Source organism: Onychostoma macrolepis, chromosome 25 (genome assembly GCF_012432095.1).
Source record: "Onychostoma macrolepis isolate SWU-2019 chromosome 25, ASM1243209v1, whole genome shotgun sequence".
Lineage (NCBI taxonomy): Eukaryota > Metazoa > Chordata > Actinopteri > Cypriniformes > Cyprinidae > Onychostoma > Onychostoma macrolepis.
This window is the reverse complement of record NC_081179.1, coordinates 11,877,920-11,899,210: the sequence shown is the minus strand read 5'-3', so window position 1 is coordinate 11,899,210 and position 21,291 is coordinate 11,877,920. Positions and strand designations below refer to the sequence as shown.

At 35.7% G+C, this 21,291-nt stretch overlaps 3 protein-coding genes across 9 annotated transcripts; 1 reads left to right on the top strand and 2 right to left on the bottom strand.

Annotated features, from left to right (window-relative positions):
• Positions 1–730: 730 nt before the first annotated feature.
• On the bottom strand, positions 731–14,547 carry btbd10a (BTB (POZ) domain containing 10a). Of its 3 annotated transcripts, XM_058767418.1 has the most exons (9): positions 14,394–14,547; positions 13,603–13,755; positions 7,553–7,755; positions 6,483–6,735; positions 6,274–6,376; positions 3,751–3,871; positions 3,235–3,432; positions 2,721–2,831; positions 731–1,749 (listed from the first exon to the last, which is right to left on the bottom strand). In XM_058767418.1, exons 2-9 carry the CDS (start codon positions 13,701–13,703, stop codon positions 1,436–1,438), a joined length of 1,404 nt encoding a protein of 467 aa, XP_058623401.1. In that variant the 5' UTR covers positions 13,704–13,755; positions 14,394–14,547; the 3' UTR covers positions 731–1,435. The 3 variants fall into 3 exon arrangements, with proteins under 3 accessions (XP_058623401.1, XP_058623402.1, XP_058623399.1); XM_058767419.1 differs by lacking the exon at positions 13,603–13,755 and having other exon boundaries at positions 14,394–14,544; XM_058767416.1 differs by lacking the exons at positions 13,603–13,755; positions 14,394–14,547 and adding an exon at positions 10,982–11,615.
• si:ch211-176l24.4 (uncharacterized) lies at positions 11,069–21,233 on the top strand. 5 transcript variants are annotated; one of them, XM_058767424.1, is made up of 5 exons: positions 11,069–11,194; positions 16,446–16,551; positions 19,406–19,441; positions 19,528–19,581; positions 20,231–21,233. In XM_058767424.1, the coding sequence occupies exon 5, from the start codon at positions 20,234–20,236 to the stop codon at positions 21,224–21,226; it is 993 nt and encodes a 330-aa protein (XP_058623407.1). In that variant the 5' UTR covers positions 11,069–11,194; positions 16,446–16,551; positions 19,406–19,441; positions 19,528–19,581; positions 20,231–20,233; the 3' UTR covers positions 21,227–21,233. The 5 variants fall into 5 exon arrangements, with proteins under 5 accessions (XP_058623407.1, XP_058623406.1, XP_058623404.1 ...); XM_058767423.1 differs by lacking the exon at positions 11,069–11,194 and adding an exon at positions 15,969–16,088; XM_058767421.1 differs by lacking the exons at positions 11,069–11,194; positions 16,446–16,551 and adding exons at positions 18,535–18,848; positions 18,997–19,118.
• pth1a (parathyroid hormone 1a) lies at positions 14,873–16,045 on the bottom strand. The gene is made up of 3 exons (XM_058767426.1): positions 15,850–16,045; positions 15,560–15,666; positions 14,873–15,455 (listed from the first exon to the last, which is right to left on the bottom strand). Exons 1-3 carry the CDS (start codon positions 15,889–15,891, stop codon positions 15,221–15,223), a joined length of 384 nt encoding a protein of 127 aa, XP_058623409.1. The 5' UTR covers positions 15,892–16,045; the 3' UTR covers positions 14,873–15,220.
• Positions 21,234–21,291: the final 58 nt, after the last annotated feature.

Below are 21,291 nucleotides of genomic sequence, written 5' to 3'. Positions count from 1 at the left end.
AGATATTTTTGTTCTATGTTGCCATCCAATGGTAAAATCTTTGAGGAAATTAAATGTTGTCAGGGAAGGAGACTATAGCTTGACAATTGAGTTCTGAAAAATCAATTAGCACCATTGTGAATTATTTTGTAGGTCAAAAACATTTTATAAGCATAATTTAATTCGAGTGACACAAAAAGTGATGGGATTTAAGGTAAATAGCAAATATGTTTCTTGAGCAGCAAATCAGCATATTAAAATTACTTCTAAAGGATCATATGAAACTGAAGACTGGAGTAATGCTGCTGAAAATTCAGGTTTTCTGTCACAGAAATAATTACATTTAAAAAAAATATTAAAATACAAAAGTTATTTTAAATTGTAATATTTTTTTCACTATATTACTGTTCTTATTCTAGTTTTTTTTATCAAGAATGAGTATAACAGACTTTTTTACAAAACAATCTTAACCACAGAACTTTTTGAACTGTGATGTATATAGATGTTTATATACATTTATAAATATTTAATTAAAAAAAAATCTAATTGAACATCTTCATGACAATACAATGATGACACGGAAATGTGCTTAAAGGTATAGTTCACCCAAAAATGAACATTCTGTCATTAATTACTCACCCTCATGTTGTTCTAAACCTGTAAAACCCTCGTTCTGGAACACAACAAATTTTCTTTTTTTGGGTGATCCATCCCTTTAATTGTTACAAGAACGCATATTAAAATAGTCAACTTTCTGTATGCAAAATTTCATTTTTATTTTGCGTGAAATTTAAATGATACATCTTTCTGGGATCCACCTATAAAATTCTATGAAAACATGACAAATTAATTATAGTAATTTCTATATTTAGAACCAAATCTAATAAACCAAGCATGCTGATTTGATAATGTTTATTAAAATAACATTCCTCAAGCAAGAGGAACTTCTCTCCTGATAACATCAAAATTAATTGTACCGTACAATAAAAACATGTGACATCACTTCAGTACTCGTTCAGAGGCCATGCATCACAGTGAAGCTCCACAGGTGCTCCTTACGTAAAACCAGAAGGCCTTCTCATTTCATCACATGATTCAGTCGCTCACAGGGTGCTCCAGTGGATTGTGCTCCATTTTATTGCCAAGTTAAACAGCAGTAGCTACACAGCACCACAACATAGTATAATCTCTTCAGATACTAATCAAAGGAGTGATTATCAACTTTGAGTGTCTAATTAAATAAAAAAAACTCCTTTGGTTGAGTTCTATGAGGGAAAGAAAGGCAAAGTGTCCAAAGGTCATGTGCTGCCGCAGCGATCGCCTTTGAGACTCTTAAGGCGGGAGAGGACTTGAAAGGCAATGCGGTCTTGGCAGCGGGACTTGGCTGGCCTCTCTCTGCAGTGCTCCAGTGGTGACGTTGTTTGTGTGTGTGTGTGTGTGTGTGTGTGTGTGAGGGTCAGATGGCCGGGGACGAGGCGTCAGGATCAGGATCGTAATGGTGGCTGGGCTGAGGGTGGTTGGGGAGGATGTCTAGTTCGTCCACCTGAGGCCCAGGGTGCATCACCACCAGCTGGTCTTGAGGGATGTCTGCGGCGGCTGCGGCCAGGTTAGTGATGGACTTGCTTTTCACGCACTGGAAGTCCACGTGTCGGCTTTTGCCTTCCTCTTTCTCCCAGGACATGCGGATGAAGGGCCGCTGGACGTAGTTGTAAATGACCTCAGGACGCCCGCCGGGCCGTTTCTTTACTTTCTCTTTGTAGGTTGGGTAACCTAGGTACAAACACAGGCGCAACATTAGCAGGAATGCTAATTAAAGGAATGGTTCAACTATCCCTTAAACGTTCCAAACCTGTATGATTTTCTTGTGGAACAGAGAAGATATTTTGAAGAATGTTGGTAACCAAACCATTTTGGTTTCCATTGACTTCCAGTGTATTTTTTCCATTGTATTGTTTTGTTTTCTTCATACACAAAGTGTCAATTTTAAAATTTTATAAAAATGTTATAAAAGTTGTATATTTTAAAATAAAAATTTTTTTACATATGTATATGTATGCATGTGTACATATATTTTTTCTCAGATTACACTGTCATACGAAGTGTCAATTTTCAATCTGAAACATTTATAAAATAAGTTTTAATTTATGTGTATGTATATATAATTTTTTTTTCTCAGTCTGTACTGTACTGTCTGTCATACACAGTATCAATTTTAACATTTTATAAAATAAATGTTTATAAAAGTACAACATTTATAAAAGTATATATAACATTTCTTTTATAAACATATATACTTCAACTATAAAACACACACACATATATATATATATATAAACTTATATAGGTTTTTATCATTTATAAGTTTATATACAATGCAAACTATTAATTATTTTTCTTTAACATTTATTTGAACTTTATTAAGAAAATATATTATTGCAAAGAAATGAATAAAAAGTTCTATTTACTACCATTTTTATTACAAATTATTATATAGAAGATATTTTGAAGAATGTTAGTAACCAAACAGTTTTCATTTCATTGGTTTCCATAGACTTCCAATGTATTTTTTTGGCCAATGGGAACTAAACCGTTTGGTTACCAACAATCTTCCAACAATCTTCTATTATAGAACGACACATGGGTGAAATTGTGGGTTGATTATCCTTTTAAATGTGTAAATGAGCTTATGTAATTTCTGAAAACAGCCCGTTTTTCCCCCATCCTGTTATTCTGTGTCTTACCTTCAATGCCTAATCGAATCTTCTTCAGTCCTCTCTCCTTCAAAACCGACTTGGCGACGTCTCGGTTCTCAATGTATTTGAAGAAGCGGTATAGTTTTGTGCTATATATAACTGCAGGACACAAAAACAAAACCATTACGAACTTGAGCGCAAACATTACACAAAATCCACCTAACACATTCCTTACAAACCTACACTGATCTTTGATACATCCTGTCTTTTCTGGCTAAAAACAAAAATCTTGCCAATGTTAGTGTATTGCTATGTGGTTGCTACCCATATTATCATCTACGAGGTCAAAATCATAACAGCACACAGCAAGCTGCACAATTTGAGGTTTCACTCAATGTTCGTAGCTATAAGGGCCAAAGGTGTTCAAAAACCACATGCCCACACCACTAATGACCACAATCAATTCTCACAAATCCCCTGAGAAATTACCCATAATGCAGAAGCACTGTGATTGACACATAGATATCAGTGTGTAACTGAGGTGCAGGTGAAGTGAACTGACTCTGTGAGTATTCCTCTCCCATCTGCGGTGGATACTCCTCATCCCAGTCCACCACGTCGTCATCAGTCAGCACCACCACATGACACTCCCTCTCTCCGCTCTGAGCGCTGGCCACCATCAGAGGCAGCACCATCTCCTCCAGATAGCACTCAAACTGCCGCCGGGCGCCATCATTAGACAGCTCATGCATGAGTGCACCTGCAGAGCATTATTCAAATCAGCTCATTACGATTCAGCGGCTGACTTACTGATTCAATCCGGCCATATCATGACATATACATACTTTCAATTACAAAAGCAATTACAATGTAAACAGGTCACACTATCAGCGTCCAGTGACCCATATCTGACAATCACATCGGATACGGCACTGACCTACTTCTGCTCTCTCGTATCTACCATCCTCAGACATCCAAAACACTCGGAATACCGCCCAGTTCCGCCGACAATCAGAGCATTTTCCGACACAAAAAGACGAATCCGTTTAGTGCATTTGTCATGTTAATGAATACTCACTGAGGTCTCTGCACTTGATGGTGCTGTAGTCAAAGGCGATGCAAAGGTAGTCACATGCCTCTCTCAGCTCCGGGATGGATATCCCATCAGGGCAGCGGATTATCCCTGATTTGTAGTAATCCTGCCGGTTAAAAGGGAGAGACGCAGAGGAAAAACAAACAGGCGGCCATTACTGAAGCAGCACTTATTCCAAAGAGAAGCAAATGGCTCCGATGCCAGATAGACACACACACACACCCCCCCTGCTTTTCCCACTCTTCACACGCACTGATCCATTTAAAGCCAGCCAAACGTGGAAAGAGCTCAGCATACGGACAGCATGAAGACGCTCAACAAAACAATTCACTGAAAAAAAGAGGGGTTCAATATGGCTATTATTTCTGTAGCGCTGTCCTGATTTTTCCACTGAGCTGAGCCTCACGGTAGAAACTTAACCCTTTCAGTGCCGCAGAGATGGCTTTGTAACGAATGCCAAGATAGTCCAAATAAAGCTGGCCATGACATCCACCTAAAACCCAGTTTTTCTCAGATTACACTGTTGTATTCAAAATGTTTTAAATATGCATATATTTTTAAATATAAATATGCATATATTTTTTTATATTACAAATTTTTACTACATATATATTGTTTATAAATATAGTCTGTATAAAAATGCTAAATATTTCTTCTTTAACATTTATTTTAACTTTATTAAGACAATGTATTATTGCTGAGAAGAATGAAGTTTTAATTACTAACATTTTTACTCCAGTCTTCAGTGTCACATGATCCTTCAGAAATCACTCTAATACGCTGATTTGCTGCTCAAGAAAAAAAACTTATTTCTGATGTTGAAAACAGTTGGCTGCTTAATATTTTTGGAGAAAATGTTTTTGTTTTCTTAGAAATTTATTTGATATTTTAAACATTTTAATTTCTTTCAAAAATAACTAACAGACCCCCAAACTTTTCAACAGTAGTCTACATAAAATTTTGTTATTTTTGTTTTTTTCAGGTCTAATAATTCAATCATGAGAGGGTTAAAGTCTCTAGCTGCAACTTCATAAACTGTTGCTGAGTTTTATTTATTGCTTGTGTACACTGATGGCTTATATATGTAAGAAATATATGTAATTTATATATAATATATATATATATATATATATATATATATATATATATATATATATATATATATATTAGGGGTGTAACTGTACACAAATATGATGGTTCGGTACATACCTCAGTTTTAATGTCACGGTTCAGTATGATTTCGGTACAGCAGGGGGAAAACTAAACTTTTGTTTTAATAAACAGTGGTTTACTGAACAAGTTGCTCTTTCTTTAAATACATTCAGTTATAGTTTCAATTTTCTTCGTGATAAAAATCTACCTCAGCTTATGCTTAAAACTATAGGGAACCCTTTTACATTATAAGGTTACAATTAGGCCTAACAACTTAACCCAAACTTAAATTTAATTACTATTTATTTTTAAATAGATAATCAACACTCGACTTTAAAAAAAAACAATTGTATGCAAACATGTAAATTGCACATAATGCAGTTTTTAAAGTAACTTATAAATTTAAAAAAATTCTAGGCTATTTGTTAAAATATATTCAATTAGACACTGGCTGTCATAGCATGTTTCATAACAGATTCATTTAAACATACTTTAAATAATTAAGACTAACAGGTTTAGTCAAATATAATGAGTATATGGTGTAATATTTCGCAAAATGCTCCTCTCTAGACTTCATTTCTCTAGTGAACTAATGAGCTGTGGACACTGATGACTTGCTGAGGTAAATGAAATGCTACGTGACATTTTATTTCCATGCTGTTTTGTTGATGTCTTTCCACTGTTGAAACACTGACTGACCGATTACATGAGGCATGAGATGTTCAGTCATGTTTATTCGCGTTAAAACTAGTAGTACAAATTATGTAAACACAAACTTTTATTTTGGATGTAATTAATTGTGACAGCACTTTTGACTGCATATATATTACAACTTTTATAAATATAGTCTGTATAAAATTCAAACTTTAACATTGTTTGTGTACACTTATGGCTTATGTGTATATGTAAGAAATATATCTTTATCTTTAAGTATAACATACATATACACACATAACCCACAACTAGTGGATCTACATTCATAATAATAATAAAAAAAAATAAAACCCTGTCATTTTAACGAAACAATCATCTGGACTCTCTGTTTTATTAAGTCTTAATTGATTTCAGGGTCAGTAAAGTGATCAGGCAGGATAAGAATACAAAACATGCTGGCACTGACTCTGAAGATAATAAAGGAAACCAAAGAAACCAGACAGTGGGGAAAACGTTCTGCTGAGTTGCCATTTTTATATGTGAAATACATCTGCAATGAACTTTAACCAAACAGTGCGCTTTGTGCTGAAGTCATGTGAATTTTGATACTTCAGTCTAATCCGGCACTTAATCAATATGCAGTGCACTAGGCCAAAGAGATATTTAAAACCTCAATAAAGCTTTAAAGCATAGTGAACTCACCAAAATGGCTCTGAAAACAGTGGAGCTGATTCCCTCAGCAACCTCATACTCTCCCTTTTCATTAGGACGCGTGAAGTTGTGTTCCCGTCCAGATCCGAACATCCTTCAAGACAATGCCCACCAGTTATTAAAACACTGACGTGAAGTGAATGATTCTATTGAAGCAATAATGAACACAATTGAAAGAGGTGACCGAAGTTTACCCTCACCTGCCGAGCATGGTGTTGGGTTGGGCAGTGAAGATGGATGGGTCGACCACAAAACGTGTGTTGTCTACAATCAGAGTGACTCTCTCGGCAGTCCTCAAACTGCGAGGGCCCTCCTTGACGTTTTCGCACACGTAGATCATGTCGGAGCTGTGGGGTTTACCATGAGAGTCACCATAGAACAGGCTGGAAGTGCATGCTTTCTGAGGCCTGGGACTCGTGGAGCGCGATGAGCAGCCTGAATCCCGTTCACGATCTGAGCAAAAAACACGGAAGTTAGACAGGAGTCAAGCCTCCCAGTACCGACTTGAGCATCAGGTAAAGTTATATGACATCAGTGAACACAAACAATAAATGTTAATACAATCAATAAAATTCAGCAACAGTTTGTGAAGTTGCAGCTAGAGAATTTAACCCTCATGATTAAATTATTAAACCAGAGAAAAAAAAATTGTAATAAAATTTTATGCAGACTACTGTTGAAACATTTGGGGGTCTTTAAGATATTTTTTTGAAAGAAATTAAAATGTTTAGAATGCTATGAAAAGGTTTACTAAATTAATCAAATTTCAAATGTATTTTAACTTAATTTTTTTCTCAAAAAACAAATTCTCAATTTTTTTTTCATGAGCAGCAAATCAGCATATTAGAATGATTTCTGAAGGATAATGTGACACTGACGACTGGAGTAATGGCTGCTGAGAATTCAGCTTTAGTAAATTACATTTTAAAATATATTACAACAGAAAACTTATTTTAAAATGTAGTAATATTTCACAACATTTGATCAAGTAAATGCAGCCTTGATGAGCATAAGGTGGTACTTTCAAAAACATAAAAACAAAATCTGACTGACCACAAACTTTTGAATGACAGTGTATTTATATATATATATATTATATGAATTACAAAGAATTCATTATCTGTCTATAAAAAAAGGTAGTAGCAGGTAGTAAATGAATATGTTAAATAACTATATAATACAACAAATTAATATTAATGTAGGATTCACATTAAAATAAGAAATTTGAAAGATTTGAGAGATGGTACAGAAAGAGCAACCCAAAGCTCACCGCTGAGGTGCTGGCGTATGGGTGAGGTGACGTTCCTGATGCAGGGGGTCAGCTGTCCTTCGCCTCTCTCGTGTGAAGAATCCCTGGAGCGATCACCAGAGCGCCGTCTCTCCCTGGGGTGGTCCAGGGGTCCTCCTCCGCTGGCTCCGTGCAGGCTCATTTTGACCAGTTCTCCCTCCAGCTGAGCTCCACACGGCTGACCACTGCCGAGAAAAGCCAACACACAATCAAATACACACGTGAGCACTCGACTGCTGAGGGAGGGCTGGTCCGAGTGCATCTCTCCACAACGTGAGGAACTCACACAGCGCCTACAATAAACTTACATGAACTCTGGGCTCTAAAAGAGATGCTGAGTGCAGGACGTGTGATGACAGCAAAGCGCAATTTCTCACTGTTTCCTGCAAACCTGCTGCATGACACAAAAGGACCGCAACGCAGCTTCATTTTCAGCACAGCCTCATCTTCAGCACAGCCTCATCTGTCAAGCCGCTGTATTGACCCGTGTGATCACAGATGATTCATTCCCATTTGTCTTTATTTTATTCACATCACGTGCTGTGCTTGTGAGAAAAAGTGACTGGGGTTTAATTTTAACCTAATCCTTTCAGGCGACGGCCTATATTAAAAATGCAATACTTCTTATAATTTAATTTAGAAATCCAGGACAAAAAAAAAAAAATCTGAAATACACCCACAGAGAGAAATATTCACAAAACTAGCCCTGGTCTCTTCTATTTTGTATTTTTAACAAACTGTACTAACATAAAGCATTTTTATTAATAAAATAGAATTTTATTTTTACATTTTCATTTATTTTTACATTTTCACTTATTTTAATTAAAGTTTTAGTAATTTTTAGTAGTTTTTGTTTTATAATGTCTGTATGGTATTTATTATTTGTTATTAATTTTTTAGTTTTAGTTATTTTGGTACGTCAAGTGAAACTAAATGAAAATGAGAAATGTTTCCTTGAGAACTAGATGAACTTCAATAGGTTTTAAGGTTTTTAATACTTTATCTTATTTCAAGTAACAAACTAGTTAGTTTTAGTTTTAATTAACTATAACAACCCTGATAGTGATAATAATAAATATATAAAGCTATTAAACACAAATAAATCCTTTATAAACCCAGACATCATTTAAAGCCTCCAGACTGCCTATGACCAGACCAGGTGCTGTTAATTTTTTCTTGGATTAATACTCATTCCCCAGGGGGCTGAAACAGGATCATTACAAGACAGATGCCCTTGAAGCAAGGAGACTGGAGTGCAGCACAGACCAAAGCAGAAAACACAGTTAAAAACACAGTCTTTGTGGTCTATGCCTATTTCTTCCCCTGCACTGAAAAAACATAAAGGGTCCATTGATGCGTGCACGGGCAGAATATTCTGTTTGAATAAGTGATGAATAGACTGGAAATAGGGCTTGTTTTATCCCAGCGAAAGTGCTGCCCAATATGGACCCCTCGATTTATTTCGACTCTCATGACTGCACCAGCCAAAAGCTTTGTGACCCCATTAACCAACCAGAGCGTGACCAGAGCCCATGGCACCACCATACTCAACAGCAGATACAAATTCAATAAGTTGTGCTGCATGTGTTCTGCTGCACGTTTTCCCACCTGATGCAGAAAACACATGCAACAGTCTATAGCATCCCACCGATAAAACCAATGAAATCAGGTCTGTTTTAATATGCACTTTAAAGTGTAGTCACATCACCAATATTTAACTTTAGGCAGCAAAACCCAAAACCTCTTTGCAAGTGCATGTGTTTTCATGAATATGAACAGAAATTGAATGGAGTGCAAAGTCTAGAGTGACCTTTACAGTCCCTATCAGACGTAGATTGATCATTTTACAGATTCTAACACATCTATTTTATCTAAAAATTTCCGACAGATGGCACCTAGTGGTGGGTCTCTAAAGAGTCATAACATGCTGTGTGTTTAATAGGAAACAAAGGTGTTCAAAGATTAAGTAATTTTTGTTTTGTTTGCATAACTATTGATAACCATTTATTCTCAAATAAAAATAAAAAGACTTTTATGATTAAGTTCACAAAACAATGCTTAACACATTTTAATTTAGTAAATGAAGTAATATAATGGCTTAAATAATAGTAAAAATAATAGTCATTATTACTATTATTATAGTATCAATTAAACCATAAGAAAGATATTTACAAAATATTATTAATATGGGAATAACATATATATAAAATATACTCTACAGGTTATTTCATTGTGTAAAACAGAATGAATAAATAAATAAATAAAATAAAACTCACAATACAAACTAATATATAAAAATAATATAATGGCTTAAATAACATTAAGAATAACAGTTATTATTACTATCATATTATTATTATTACTACTACAAAATATTACGAATACTAATATAAAATTAAATTATTTTATTTAACTACCTATTGTTTTATTGCTATACTCTAAATATTATTATATATATTATATCACAATATTATATTAATTAAAAGAAATATAATGCAATGTAGTATATTGTGTTATGTAAACTAGAATAAATGGTTAAAATAATGGTTTTGGATATTGTTTATAATAGACTTTTATTGTTTAAAATACACCAAAATCACACTATGCAATAATGCAAACCACTGTACTCCCAACACTTCTCAGCCGCTTCTCAGTCTTGCTGATTGATATTTTAGCTGCCAAGATCCCAGGCATTAATGCAATGGTGAAACCTGAACTTCAGCTGCTCCCTTTAAGTACCATCTGAGCAGTCTGATGACTCCCTAAGCAGCTCACACAGAAATTCATTCAGCACACAGGATGGGCTCATTCAGCTTCATATCAGAGATCATGTTCACAGATCCACTGCCAAGCACATGCAGGATTCCTATATAATTACAAGTCAATATCATGTTTTGCTTCTCTATTGCATCAGCCCCGAAATGTGCCATGCAGAAGTAGCCCACAACGAATTAAAATGAAGGCATGTCTGTGGTGTCTCCAGACCCCTTAGGGGACAAGATCATCTTCTTGACAAGACAAGACCAATTGAAGATCTGTCTTTCTGTATGTCAATCAATACTAATAATACAATTTTTTAAAAAGACAAGTGCGTTTTAACTTGACTTTTGTTACCGGGCGCACAATCCGTTCTGTTACTTACAGAGAAAGTAGCATCAATAATTCAGCACACTGCTGACACCGCTCCTCTAATGTTAAACAGCAAGACAATGCGTTCCTGAACCGCACTGCCAGCAGACATGCGTTCAAATGACGCATACAACTCATTTCTAAACGATAGAATATTTAATGAGGGAACTGCATCTGAAATATCATCTATAAATAAAACTTGCTACGTATTTTCTCAGGACTTCACTAAGCAAAACATCCCTCTTTTAAGATTCACTGACACAGAGAAGAGCGTCTACGTACCCGCCTGTCTTTAAAACAAAGCAGCAGGGCAGCAGCTGATGAATGAACGCACAAAGGACGCGCGCTCCTTCGCACAACGAGAGCTTGCCAGGCGACTTAGCATCCTCGGGCATTACTTTCAAACTTCAGCATAATGCGAGCACTCCGGTGTAACTCATTCGCCGCGAACACAGCCTCCAAATGCCGCTGTTTGGAAAGAAAGGACGCCCTCAGGTAGGACGGTAGCATAGTAACCTGACGGAGACGCACGCGCCAGAGTGAATGGCTGGTCGCTTCTGTGGCACGCGGAGGCAGCCTCGATGACGTAGGCCGACCCTTATAACATCTCCTGATGCTGTAGACTCTCTCATGCACGATAACACGACGAGCTGATGAAAGACACGGCGCGATGCGATGGAAAACGAACTTCGCAAGCGCTCGAGCGTTAAAAGCCTTATACAAGACTTCTCAGAATGACCTTCGATTCTGAATATAGTACAAAGCTCATTTAAAGGTGCAGACAAGTCCGTGTTGTAATGCACCATCTGCCGTCGATTCAAATCAATAGCTATTTTGTTTGATATCACCAGCGTATCCTTTTATAACCTTTACCTATCCTTGACAATCAAAGGTGTGCTTGTAACAGACTAGATAATGAAATAAAATGATTAAAAAAATCTGCTTTACAAAAGCATGTCGTAAGCTGCGCTTTTTTGCCCTTCCTTTCATTCATTAACAAAAGCTTTTATGGCCATTGTTTCCGACTCCATCCTTACAAGCTGTTAATTTCTCAACGGCCAGCAGGTGGCGCTGACACACAAAGGCGAACAGGTTGTACATTATGTACAGAGGTGCTCTCTATAGACTTTTTCTCATTTAAAATATTTTTAAAAAACGATTATAATGGTACTTGTGGGGGGAGTTTAAATCGTACACTCAGATGCAAAAACTCATGTGGCCATACACAATTTGAAAACTAGGCTGTGACGGAGAGAAATATAGTGTTTAATGGATTGTACTGTTGTTTAATGACATACTGATAATGTTCAGCTGACAAAAAGTCTTTCTGAAAATAACTTTCAGTAGACAAAAACTCCATAAAACAGTTTGTGTCATTGTAAATACTGTAAGATTATCTATGCCAGCCTCATTTTTATCCACTTTAAATTCAACATGGCATCTAACCTAAGGTCTAGCTGTTTAATGCCTGATTTACACCCTGTCACTGAACATTTGCTTGTATTGGAACTGTGAAGAATTTCTGAAATGGCATTGATATCACTAAGATATAGCATTGATATCATAGATAGATAGACAGACAGATAGATAGCCGTATCAAACAGCGCTGATCAACAAACATTACTGGTTACAGTAGTTGTTGCCCAGTAACTTTAGTATACCAATACACTATAAACAGGCCCTCATGATTCAAGCACAGCAGATATGTAATCTTCCATCATAATACAAAATTCCCTATAAAAATCAGTATACACTGAAACAACCAGCATGATGCACAAAAACATACAATATAAACTAGGGCTAAGTCAATTCACAAGCTCTTAATCAATTAGATTTCGATTCGTTTGGCTATTTATCAGTTACAGTACAGGTACAATATATAAATTAATGCTGTAAACTATACAGGAAACCTTGTAAGTTGGTATATTACTATAATATTAAAGGTTAAATGAACAACATAGTCTAAATTCTATTTATTTAATCGTTATAGTAGGCCTAATCAACTATATCAACCAGTTTTTATATATATATACTTTTTAAATGGTGTTACTTTTTTACTCCAATTTGTTGAAATTTAAACATTTAAATGGTGGCTTTCATGAAAACTGAAAATTATGTTTGGTGAAGTTTTGTTTACGCATTGACAATAGACGAAACAGAGCGATCTTGGAATCTAAAGAATCTACCTATTTAAGAATCTAATCTGTTTTTCAGTTAATCAAAATGAAGATCGATTAAAATTGATTACGGTTATCAACTCAGCCTCATATGTGACCCTGGACCACAAAAACCAGTCTTAAGTGTCAATTTTTCGAAATTGAGATTTATACATCACTTGGAAGCTGAATAAATAAGCCTTCCATTGATGTATGGTTTATTAGGATCGGACAATATTTGGCCGAGATCCAACTATTTGAAAATCTGGAATCTGAGGGTGCAAAAAAATCTAAATATTGAGAAAAATCGCCTTTAAAGTTGTCCAAATGAATTCTTAGCAATGCATATTACTAATCAAAAACGACGTTTTGATATATTTACAGTAGTAAATGTACTAAATATCTTCACGGAATATGATCTTTACTTAATATACTAATGATTTTTGGCATAAAAGAAAAATCTATAATTTTGACCCATACAGTGTATTTTTGGCTATTGCGACAAATATACCCCAGCGACTTAAGACTGGTTTTGTGGTCCAGGGTCACATATATTAACTATATAAATAATGGCTATAGCATTTGGAGTGAACCACAATGAATTTAACTGTACAAGAACGTTTACATCCACATATTCAATTTCAAATGCGTCTGACAGTGCAGTGTTTTTGAAGACAGACTTCAAAACATCCATGCAGCAGGTGGATACTCCTATGACTGGGAATCTCTGTTATTTTCCAGTCTTACCTTAAGTGTCTGCAGATTCTCCTAGACCGACATGTTGTCCTTTGATCCCAATTTTCTGAATCGCTAGAGTGGCTGTCATAAGAGATAGAACGTCCTGCCATCTCAGGAGGAGAGTTTATATTACTGGACCGTTATGCCTTAAGGTCTCATATCCTAGCAAAGCAAAAAGAATTGAAACAATGTTTTCATTCTATCTGTTGCCAAAACTTGCTATGATGCTTTTAATTTATTAATTTCATCATCTGTCCAAATGGCAGATTTTATGTGCACAAATAACTTGCATGAAAATTCAAATGTGGTTCAATTAAAATTTTATTATAGATAATCACACACTGTGTGTAATCTTAATCTTAAATTCCTACAGGATTTTATTGTATGGATTTGATTCTTAGAGCCCTGCTGATATTGCGTAATGTTTACAAGAACTCTACTTGTTTTTTCTTTTGGACAATTATAGTTGTAACGTTTTCATTTTTATCTTTACTATTCTATACATAAATAATATTTTATTTTTTAAATTATTATTATTATTCTTTAAGAAAAAAACAAGTCATATGATCCTTATGGTTCCGATTATTAAAAAAGATGGGAGATAATGTTTACAAGAAGTAGTACAATTCCACAATTATTCGTTTAACTATTTGTTGAGGTAGTAACAAATAAAGTCTCCAAAAAGCCCACAAAACTGACCAAGTACTCCAACCTAGGTAACCTGGTTCACTAAGCTATCTAGTTAGCTTATTAGTTAGCGTTTAAAAGTGAGCGCTAATCAAACACAAACAATCTCTCACCTGTTTCTGCTAAACGCTGAACTTTCTCCGCGTGGTGTACGTTTGAACTTACTGACAGAAGTTAATAGCTAGCATTAATTTACATTAGCGTGTTTTCACCGTTCACGATGGGATACAATGTTGACAGATATGAAGATGCTACATGGCTAACCAGGAGACAAGTTAACTAAGCTGAATATCGCGAGAACACATGGGACGTCGTCCTAGAAACTACGTTGCGTAACATCAACCGCTCTGGAGGAACACGCTGCTTTTTGAGATATTTACATTGCTGCCATAAAAGGCGCGCTACAAAAATAGAATGCAGAGATTGTATTGAAATAATATTATTTAAAATTAGGAAATACAACAAAAACGAAAAAAAGTAGAAGTCGAAATAAATTTAAAGAGCAGGCTAAACCAATTTATGCCTAAAAAAAACCAAGCCTAAATGTAAAGTGCGCGATGTGAGACATTTAACACAACAGTGAACAGTGTTTTTTATCTTTATTGTACATTGTCATCATAAATAGAAGACTCTCAAAAATGACTTTTTATCTGTTTCTTCTTAAAAAAAAAAAAAAAACATTTGGTCCGACTGCTCGTTTACTTTTTTCTGGGTTCAGTTAGCCTAATAGATCTAGCCTATGTTATCTACGATCAAATAACGAATAAATACATAAAAGAGCTTTGAGCTGTCACGGCTTAGCCGCTAAAAATGATGGAAACTACATAAAAAATATAAATAAATTTTGTATAGAAAAAATAAATAATGTTAATATAATTATTAAGGCTGAACAGAATGGCTTGACTTCAGTCCCTGAGTTCACATGAATCAAATTCTGTTTTTACGACGGGTTCATAAATTTTTCCAAAACTGCAATGATATCTTCAGCTTCCCTTGGATTTAGATCCTTCAGATTGGGAATAATATCTGGAAGAATTCCTGCCTTCTCTTCGTTTCTCTTCTCTGAGGCCGTGTGGATTTCCCGAAGTTTCATCTGAAGCCAGTCTTGCCTCAGTTCCACATGTTTATGCACCCCGAGGTTGTGCATAAGCTGGACTTCATTTATAGCCCTTTTGCTTTTTGATGAGAGAAAAAAAAACAAAAAAAAATTATCATACATTCGAACAACAACAAAAAAAGTTTTGAATTGGAAAAATATTAGCTACAGCATAGTACTTACCCCAGTGGCTTGCTATCTCCATGTGTTGAGTAGAATAATATGCAGATGGAGATAAGTACAACTGTTTTCTCCAAAATTCCAAGATTGATGGAAACCATTTTATGAACCTTTGAAATAAAAATAAATGCGTTTATGGTAATAATAATTTTATAATCGTAATAGCCTATTTAATTTGGAGCAAAATTAGTAGGTTATATAGAACCAAATATATCGCTAAGTTAAAAAAAATAATAATTAAAAATAAATAAATAAATAAATAAAAAACACAATTTAGCCTAGAGTCAACTCACCATTGCTGGGTATTGAGTAACAGGTTGCGGGAGTTCGTGCATCAGCCTATCAGTTCACATTAGAGTTGGTTCTCAGTTCACAGGGTGAGCTGCTTATATAGCTCTGTGTCCATTGATGAGCCGCCTTCATTATTAGTGATGATGTCACCCAGTGCCTTGATGAAGAATGCGCGTGACAACACCACAACACCACCAATAATTCAGCCCTCGTTAAAACCCGCCCTTGAATTTGAACTTATGTGCGTAAATTAGTGGTACAGTTTCCTTAACCACCTAGCAATAATTACACAAACAAATTAATATATATATATATATATATATATATATATATATATATATTATTTAATTCCAAAGGGAAAAATGTGAATGGCTTAATTTTAGTTTGGTACTGCTCAGTTATTTAAATCAGGGAGTGAATTATTTATATTATTTTATATTAATTATTATTATTTATTTTACTTTTCTGAAATAGTTGCTTCCACCTAGACCAATAAAAAGTTTCAAAGTTTTCCAGATTTTCTCTGAAAATGTGCAGAAAAGGTATTCATTTATTGACTGCAACCATGATAACAGCTGCTACATGTTTTCTCTATCAGGTGGTAATCCAGCCAAAGAACCTGCTGCAGTCACAGGTGTTCAGAGGGGCACCCGGGGAGGTGGATGGCTCTGTCCTACTTTTATGGCCACTTGATGACAGATTAGGTAACTATGAGCGAAGTTTTCTAAATGTAGCCCAGGAATAGCTATGTCATGACACAGAGAGTGTGTTTGGGTACCTAAACAGGTCTGACCCGTAGATGTTACCTCGTGGTGTGGTTAGGGTTTCTCTCCAAGCTATGGGCTTCTGAGTCGAGAAGAAATGGGGTATGACGACAGGGAGCAAGCAGTCCAATGACATACGAGGCAATAAGCATCAATTCAGTCTGTAAATTATAGAGGACCGGAGAGATCGTCACCCAATATCTACGTTTTATGCAACAACCAGCAAAGTGCATGTAAGCTGTATCCAATACTGCTTATTCTAGAAATTTTCACTGCATCTTGTGCATTGCACCTGTCCATGAGCTACTGTTTCATCCTTTGGCATTCTGTAAAACAAACTTCGCAGGTGGTAAGCAATTAAAGTTGTTTACATACCAAATTCACAAGATTTATGGCTGACAAGGCCTGCATGTTGAAGATGCTTGACCCCATCCCTGTCTTTTGCAGTACTGTGTATGGGCTGAAGTGGGCATGGCCTGTTTAGATGACACCCACCAAACAAATAGACCTTTGACCCTTACAAGAGATCCCTAGCACAGTCCTAACAGTCCTCAGCAGTATTTAGACCCTTTGGAGGCAGGAGGGGGGGACCTTTCAACCCCAGACCTGTAGTTCTCATTACCTCATGCTTTATCGATGCAGGTCATGTCATCAGCAGTGTGTGTTACCACTACACATGATTATTCAGGAGAATTCAGGGGGAGATATCAAGTCACCTAAGGACACCCAATGCAGTCATGCCATGGGTGTAAAAGCCATGCAGGTCCTTGTGCCACAGTGAATTGAATCTATATTAAGTGCCATCATGTGGCTATTTTTGGTCTTTCTCAAGGTTTATTGAGTGGTAAAATGTTTATTACATGGGTTGATTTGAACACAACATTTGATGACCAAAATGAATGGTGACACATGTTAATAACTGGCACCTAAAAGCATCTGACAACAGGCGAAACGTTCTAATTTAAAAAAAGGGGGTATTATCATAAAATATTGGTTCTGAAACATTTTAAGATTTATAGTTATATGAATAATTTATAGGTATATCCCCATAAATGTTAGATGCTTGGAAGACTGAAAGAATAGAACAGAATAGACAGGTCTGATATGTATTTTTGTATTTAAAGCTACGTAGTATAAAGACAGAAAATATGTACAATGTGCAATGCAATAGAATAGAATAGAATAGAATAGAATAGAATAGAATATACACCGGTCTGGTGTGTAATTTTGTATTTAGAGTTATGATACATACAGTAGTATAAACAGAAATGATATACAATGTGCAGTGTATTAGAATAGAACAGAATAGAATATAGACAGGTCTGGTTTGTAATTTTGTATTTACAGCTATGATACATACAGTAGTATAAACAGAAATGATCATAATGTGCAGTGTATTAGAATAGAATAGAATAGAATAGAATAGAATAGAATAGAATAGAATAGAATAGAATAGAAACAAGTCTGGCATGCATTTTTTTGTATTTCCTGCTATGATACATATAAAGACAGAAAATATGTACAATGTGCAATGTTTTAGAACAGAATAGAATATAGACATGTCTGGAATGTATTTTAGTATTTACAGCTGATACATTGTATAAACAGAAGATCTGTCCCATTTGCAATGTATTAGAATAGAATAGAATAGAATAGAATAGAGACAGGTCTGGTGTGTATTTTTTGTATTTACAGCTATGATACATAGTATAAACACAGAAAATGTACAATGTGCAATGTAATATAGGCCTACCAACCAAACGCAATGTGCTAATAAATAAAGAAAGTGCAGTATGCAATATAAAAATCACAATAAATATTACAACATTGTAGCAAACGGAAAAAGATTTTGGGAAGACCTAAATCCAAATTTATGTATTTTATTTTGCTTATAAACCTTGAACTTGGTGACCTTTTTTCAACTAGTGACGCTGGTTGAATTAACCTTACGTAGCTTCAAAGAAACTGTTTAAGGAGCGGAAAGACATTACTAACACATTTAATGCAGGTTCACATGCGATATTCCCACTGGTCCGTTAAAAGAATGGCAGTAAAAATCATTTTAGCTGCTGTTTGCTGACGCGATAGACCACGGAAGCCATTTCTAAGAAGAATAGCTACAAAAAGCGCCCTTTATGTGAGAAAGGGATTTCTCCAGCAGTGAAAATAGTTGCCTGACAAGCCGAGTGACGCACAGAGCACTGATGCTTATTCATGAATGGACTGAAGATATAAAGGTTACGTAGCTCTTCGTTGTCACAGTAACGGCGTGATTTATGAAATGGCACATTTTCAGTACACACCACTGCCAACAGTTTTTCTTAGCAGTAATTTTCTTTATACGTCGTTTGTTTTTGAATTTATTTTACGTTATATTTTTATTAGATGCAAACGTGCTGTTCAGAAATGCTCGAAAATGTCGATACGTACAGAGCATGCGCAGTCGGCAACACACTGAAGCGGTAATTGGCGGAAAAATAGGAGAGTGTAATTTGTCAATGAGCAAAGTAGGTAAGTACATGACAGTTTTCCTTTTTGGTTTAGGGTCAAAACACAAGAAAACATGAAATATTTTTTAAATGAATTGCACTTTGTCAGGTATTTAGTCGCAATGGACGAGCAGTCAAACAAGCTGGTTTCTGTAACAGAAGTCGCTGAGTATCTGTGGAGAATGACCTCGCGATGAACTAAGTGTTAAACTGTTGCGTTCAACTTTAGCTAAAATGTGTCTCAACAAATGTAGCCAAAGTCTGCTCTCCTCATTACGGTTACTGTTTCTGCACTGACTTTACAGGTCCTGCCTGAGAGAAAAGGTGACCACCTAAATCAGGTAAGAGTTACACAAGATTTGGAACATAGTTGAAAAAAATATATGATTCCTCGTTTGAATTAAATGCATTTTTATCACATTGACAGGTGTTACTGGGGAAAAGAAACAGGACAAATAGGAAATTTCACACTGGCTTAGACGTGAGTATTCACTAAAAGTTATAGCTATAACTATAACTTATGATAGAGCCTTCAGAATTTTTTATTTATTTTTTCCCCATTAGGTTACATAATGGTTTGTTGCATTGCATGAGAAAAGATCTCACCAAGGATGCATTAATTTGATGAAAACACAGTAAAAACAGTAATATTGTGAAATATTACTGCAATAAAAACAACTGTTTTCTATTTAAATATTTTAAAATGTAATTTATTTATGTGATGGCAAACATTTTCTGCATCATTACTCCAGTCTTCGGTGTCACGTGATCCTTCAGAAATCATTCTAATATGTTGATTTGGTACTCAAGAAGCATTTAATATACCAATGTCAAAAACAGTTGTGCTGCTTCATACTTTTGTGGAAACCGTGATCCACAACCATTCGAAAGTATGGGATATGTAAGATTAAAAAAAGTTAAAAATGTATACATTCAATTATTCAGAAGTGAGAGTAAAGACATGTATAAGGTATATATATGATTTATTATTTCAAATAAATGGTGTTCTTTCGTATAACTTTTTATTAAACAAAGTAAAATATTAAGCAGCAACTGTTTTCAACATTGATAATAATAAGAATTGATAATGTAACCAATGTGCTTTGTTGTTACTCTTTGATTTTGTAAAGGAAATGGCTTCTCTCCCAACAATGAAGAACATTCCCAATGTTGAAAATGCCTTTAAAGCATCCAAGAAACACAAAAACAAGAAAACGAAAAAGGAAAAAAAGGATAAGAGCAAAAAGCATGTGCCTGACTTCTTGTTGCACGATGGCTGCCACGAGACAGTGTTTACACAAATACAAGAGACTAAGAAAAGAAAACAGCCAAAGAAGAAAATCAAACCGAAGGAAGACTTTCAGCGACCTAAATTAAATAAACAGCTCAAACAACCTGAAGATATGCACCAAACTCAGCCCATCATCTACATCTCGCCTGATCAGGAGACACCACATTCAACTGAGAAGGAGTGTAATAGAAGTGTGAAACGTAAAAAGAGAGTCATTTTCAACTTGCCACCTGAGCAGAGCCAAGCTGCAAAGACAAATGATGAAGAATTTGGAAAGAAGCAGCTGGTCGGCGGAAGCAGCTTGGAATCCAGCACAGCTGAAGAAATAAACAGCCAAGACCTGTTTATTACACAGAAATCATTCTTGGATCCGCATGTGGAGATCTCTAGCAGCTCAAGCTGCAGTGGGGCCACTACAGTGAAGAGGCTTGAGAACCGCTCGTGTAGTTTAACAGCCGAAGCAACCACTCAAACCGAAAACTTCTTTACCTTCCCAGTACTCTCCACCTCTCTCAAGTTTCAGCAGCAGCAGAACACGTCCAAAAGCCTGGAGGAACCGGTAGACCTGAGCCTGCCAAATAGAACAAGACAAAGGCACGGCCCAAAACAATCGGCTATAGATTCTGCGAAACCGCCCATGCTGAAGATATCAGACACATCGAGTGAAGACGGCGATACGGTGCCCAAGGCCAAAGGTGATCTGCTCCAGCTGAAGGTCATCCAGACCCGCTTGAACGAGTCTTTCTTTTTTAAGGTGAAGGGTGAAGATTCTCCAAAGCCCATGTGCCCTTTGATGAAGCTCACGGAAAGTGTTGAGAAAAAAACCAAGAAGTAAAATCAGACTAAGCTAAGATGTTACAAATTCACGATGAAAAAAAAAGGCAGAGAGTTCTGTGCACA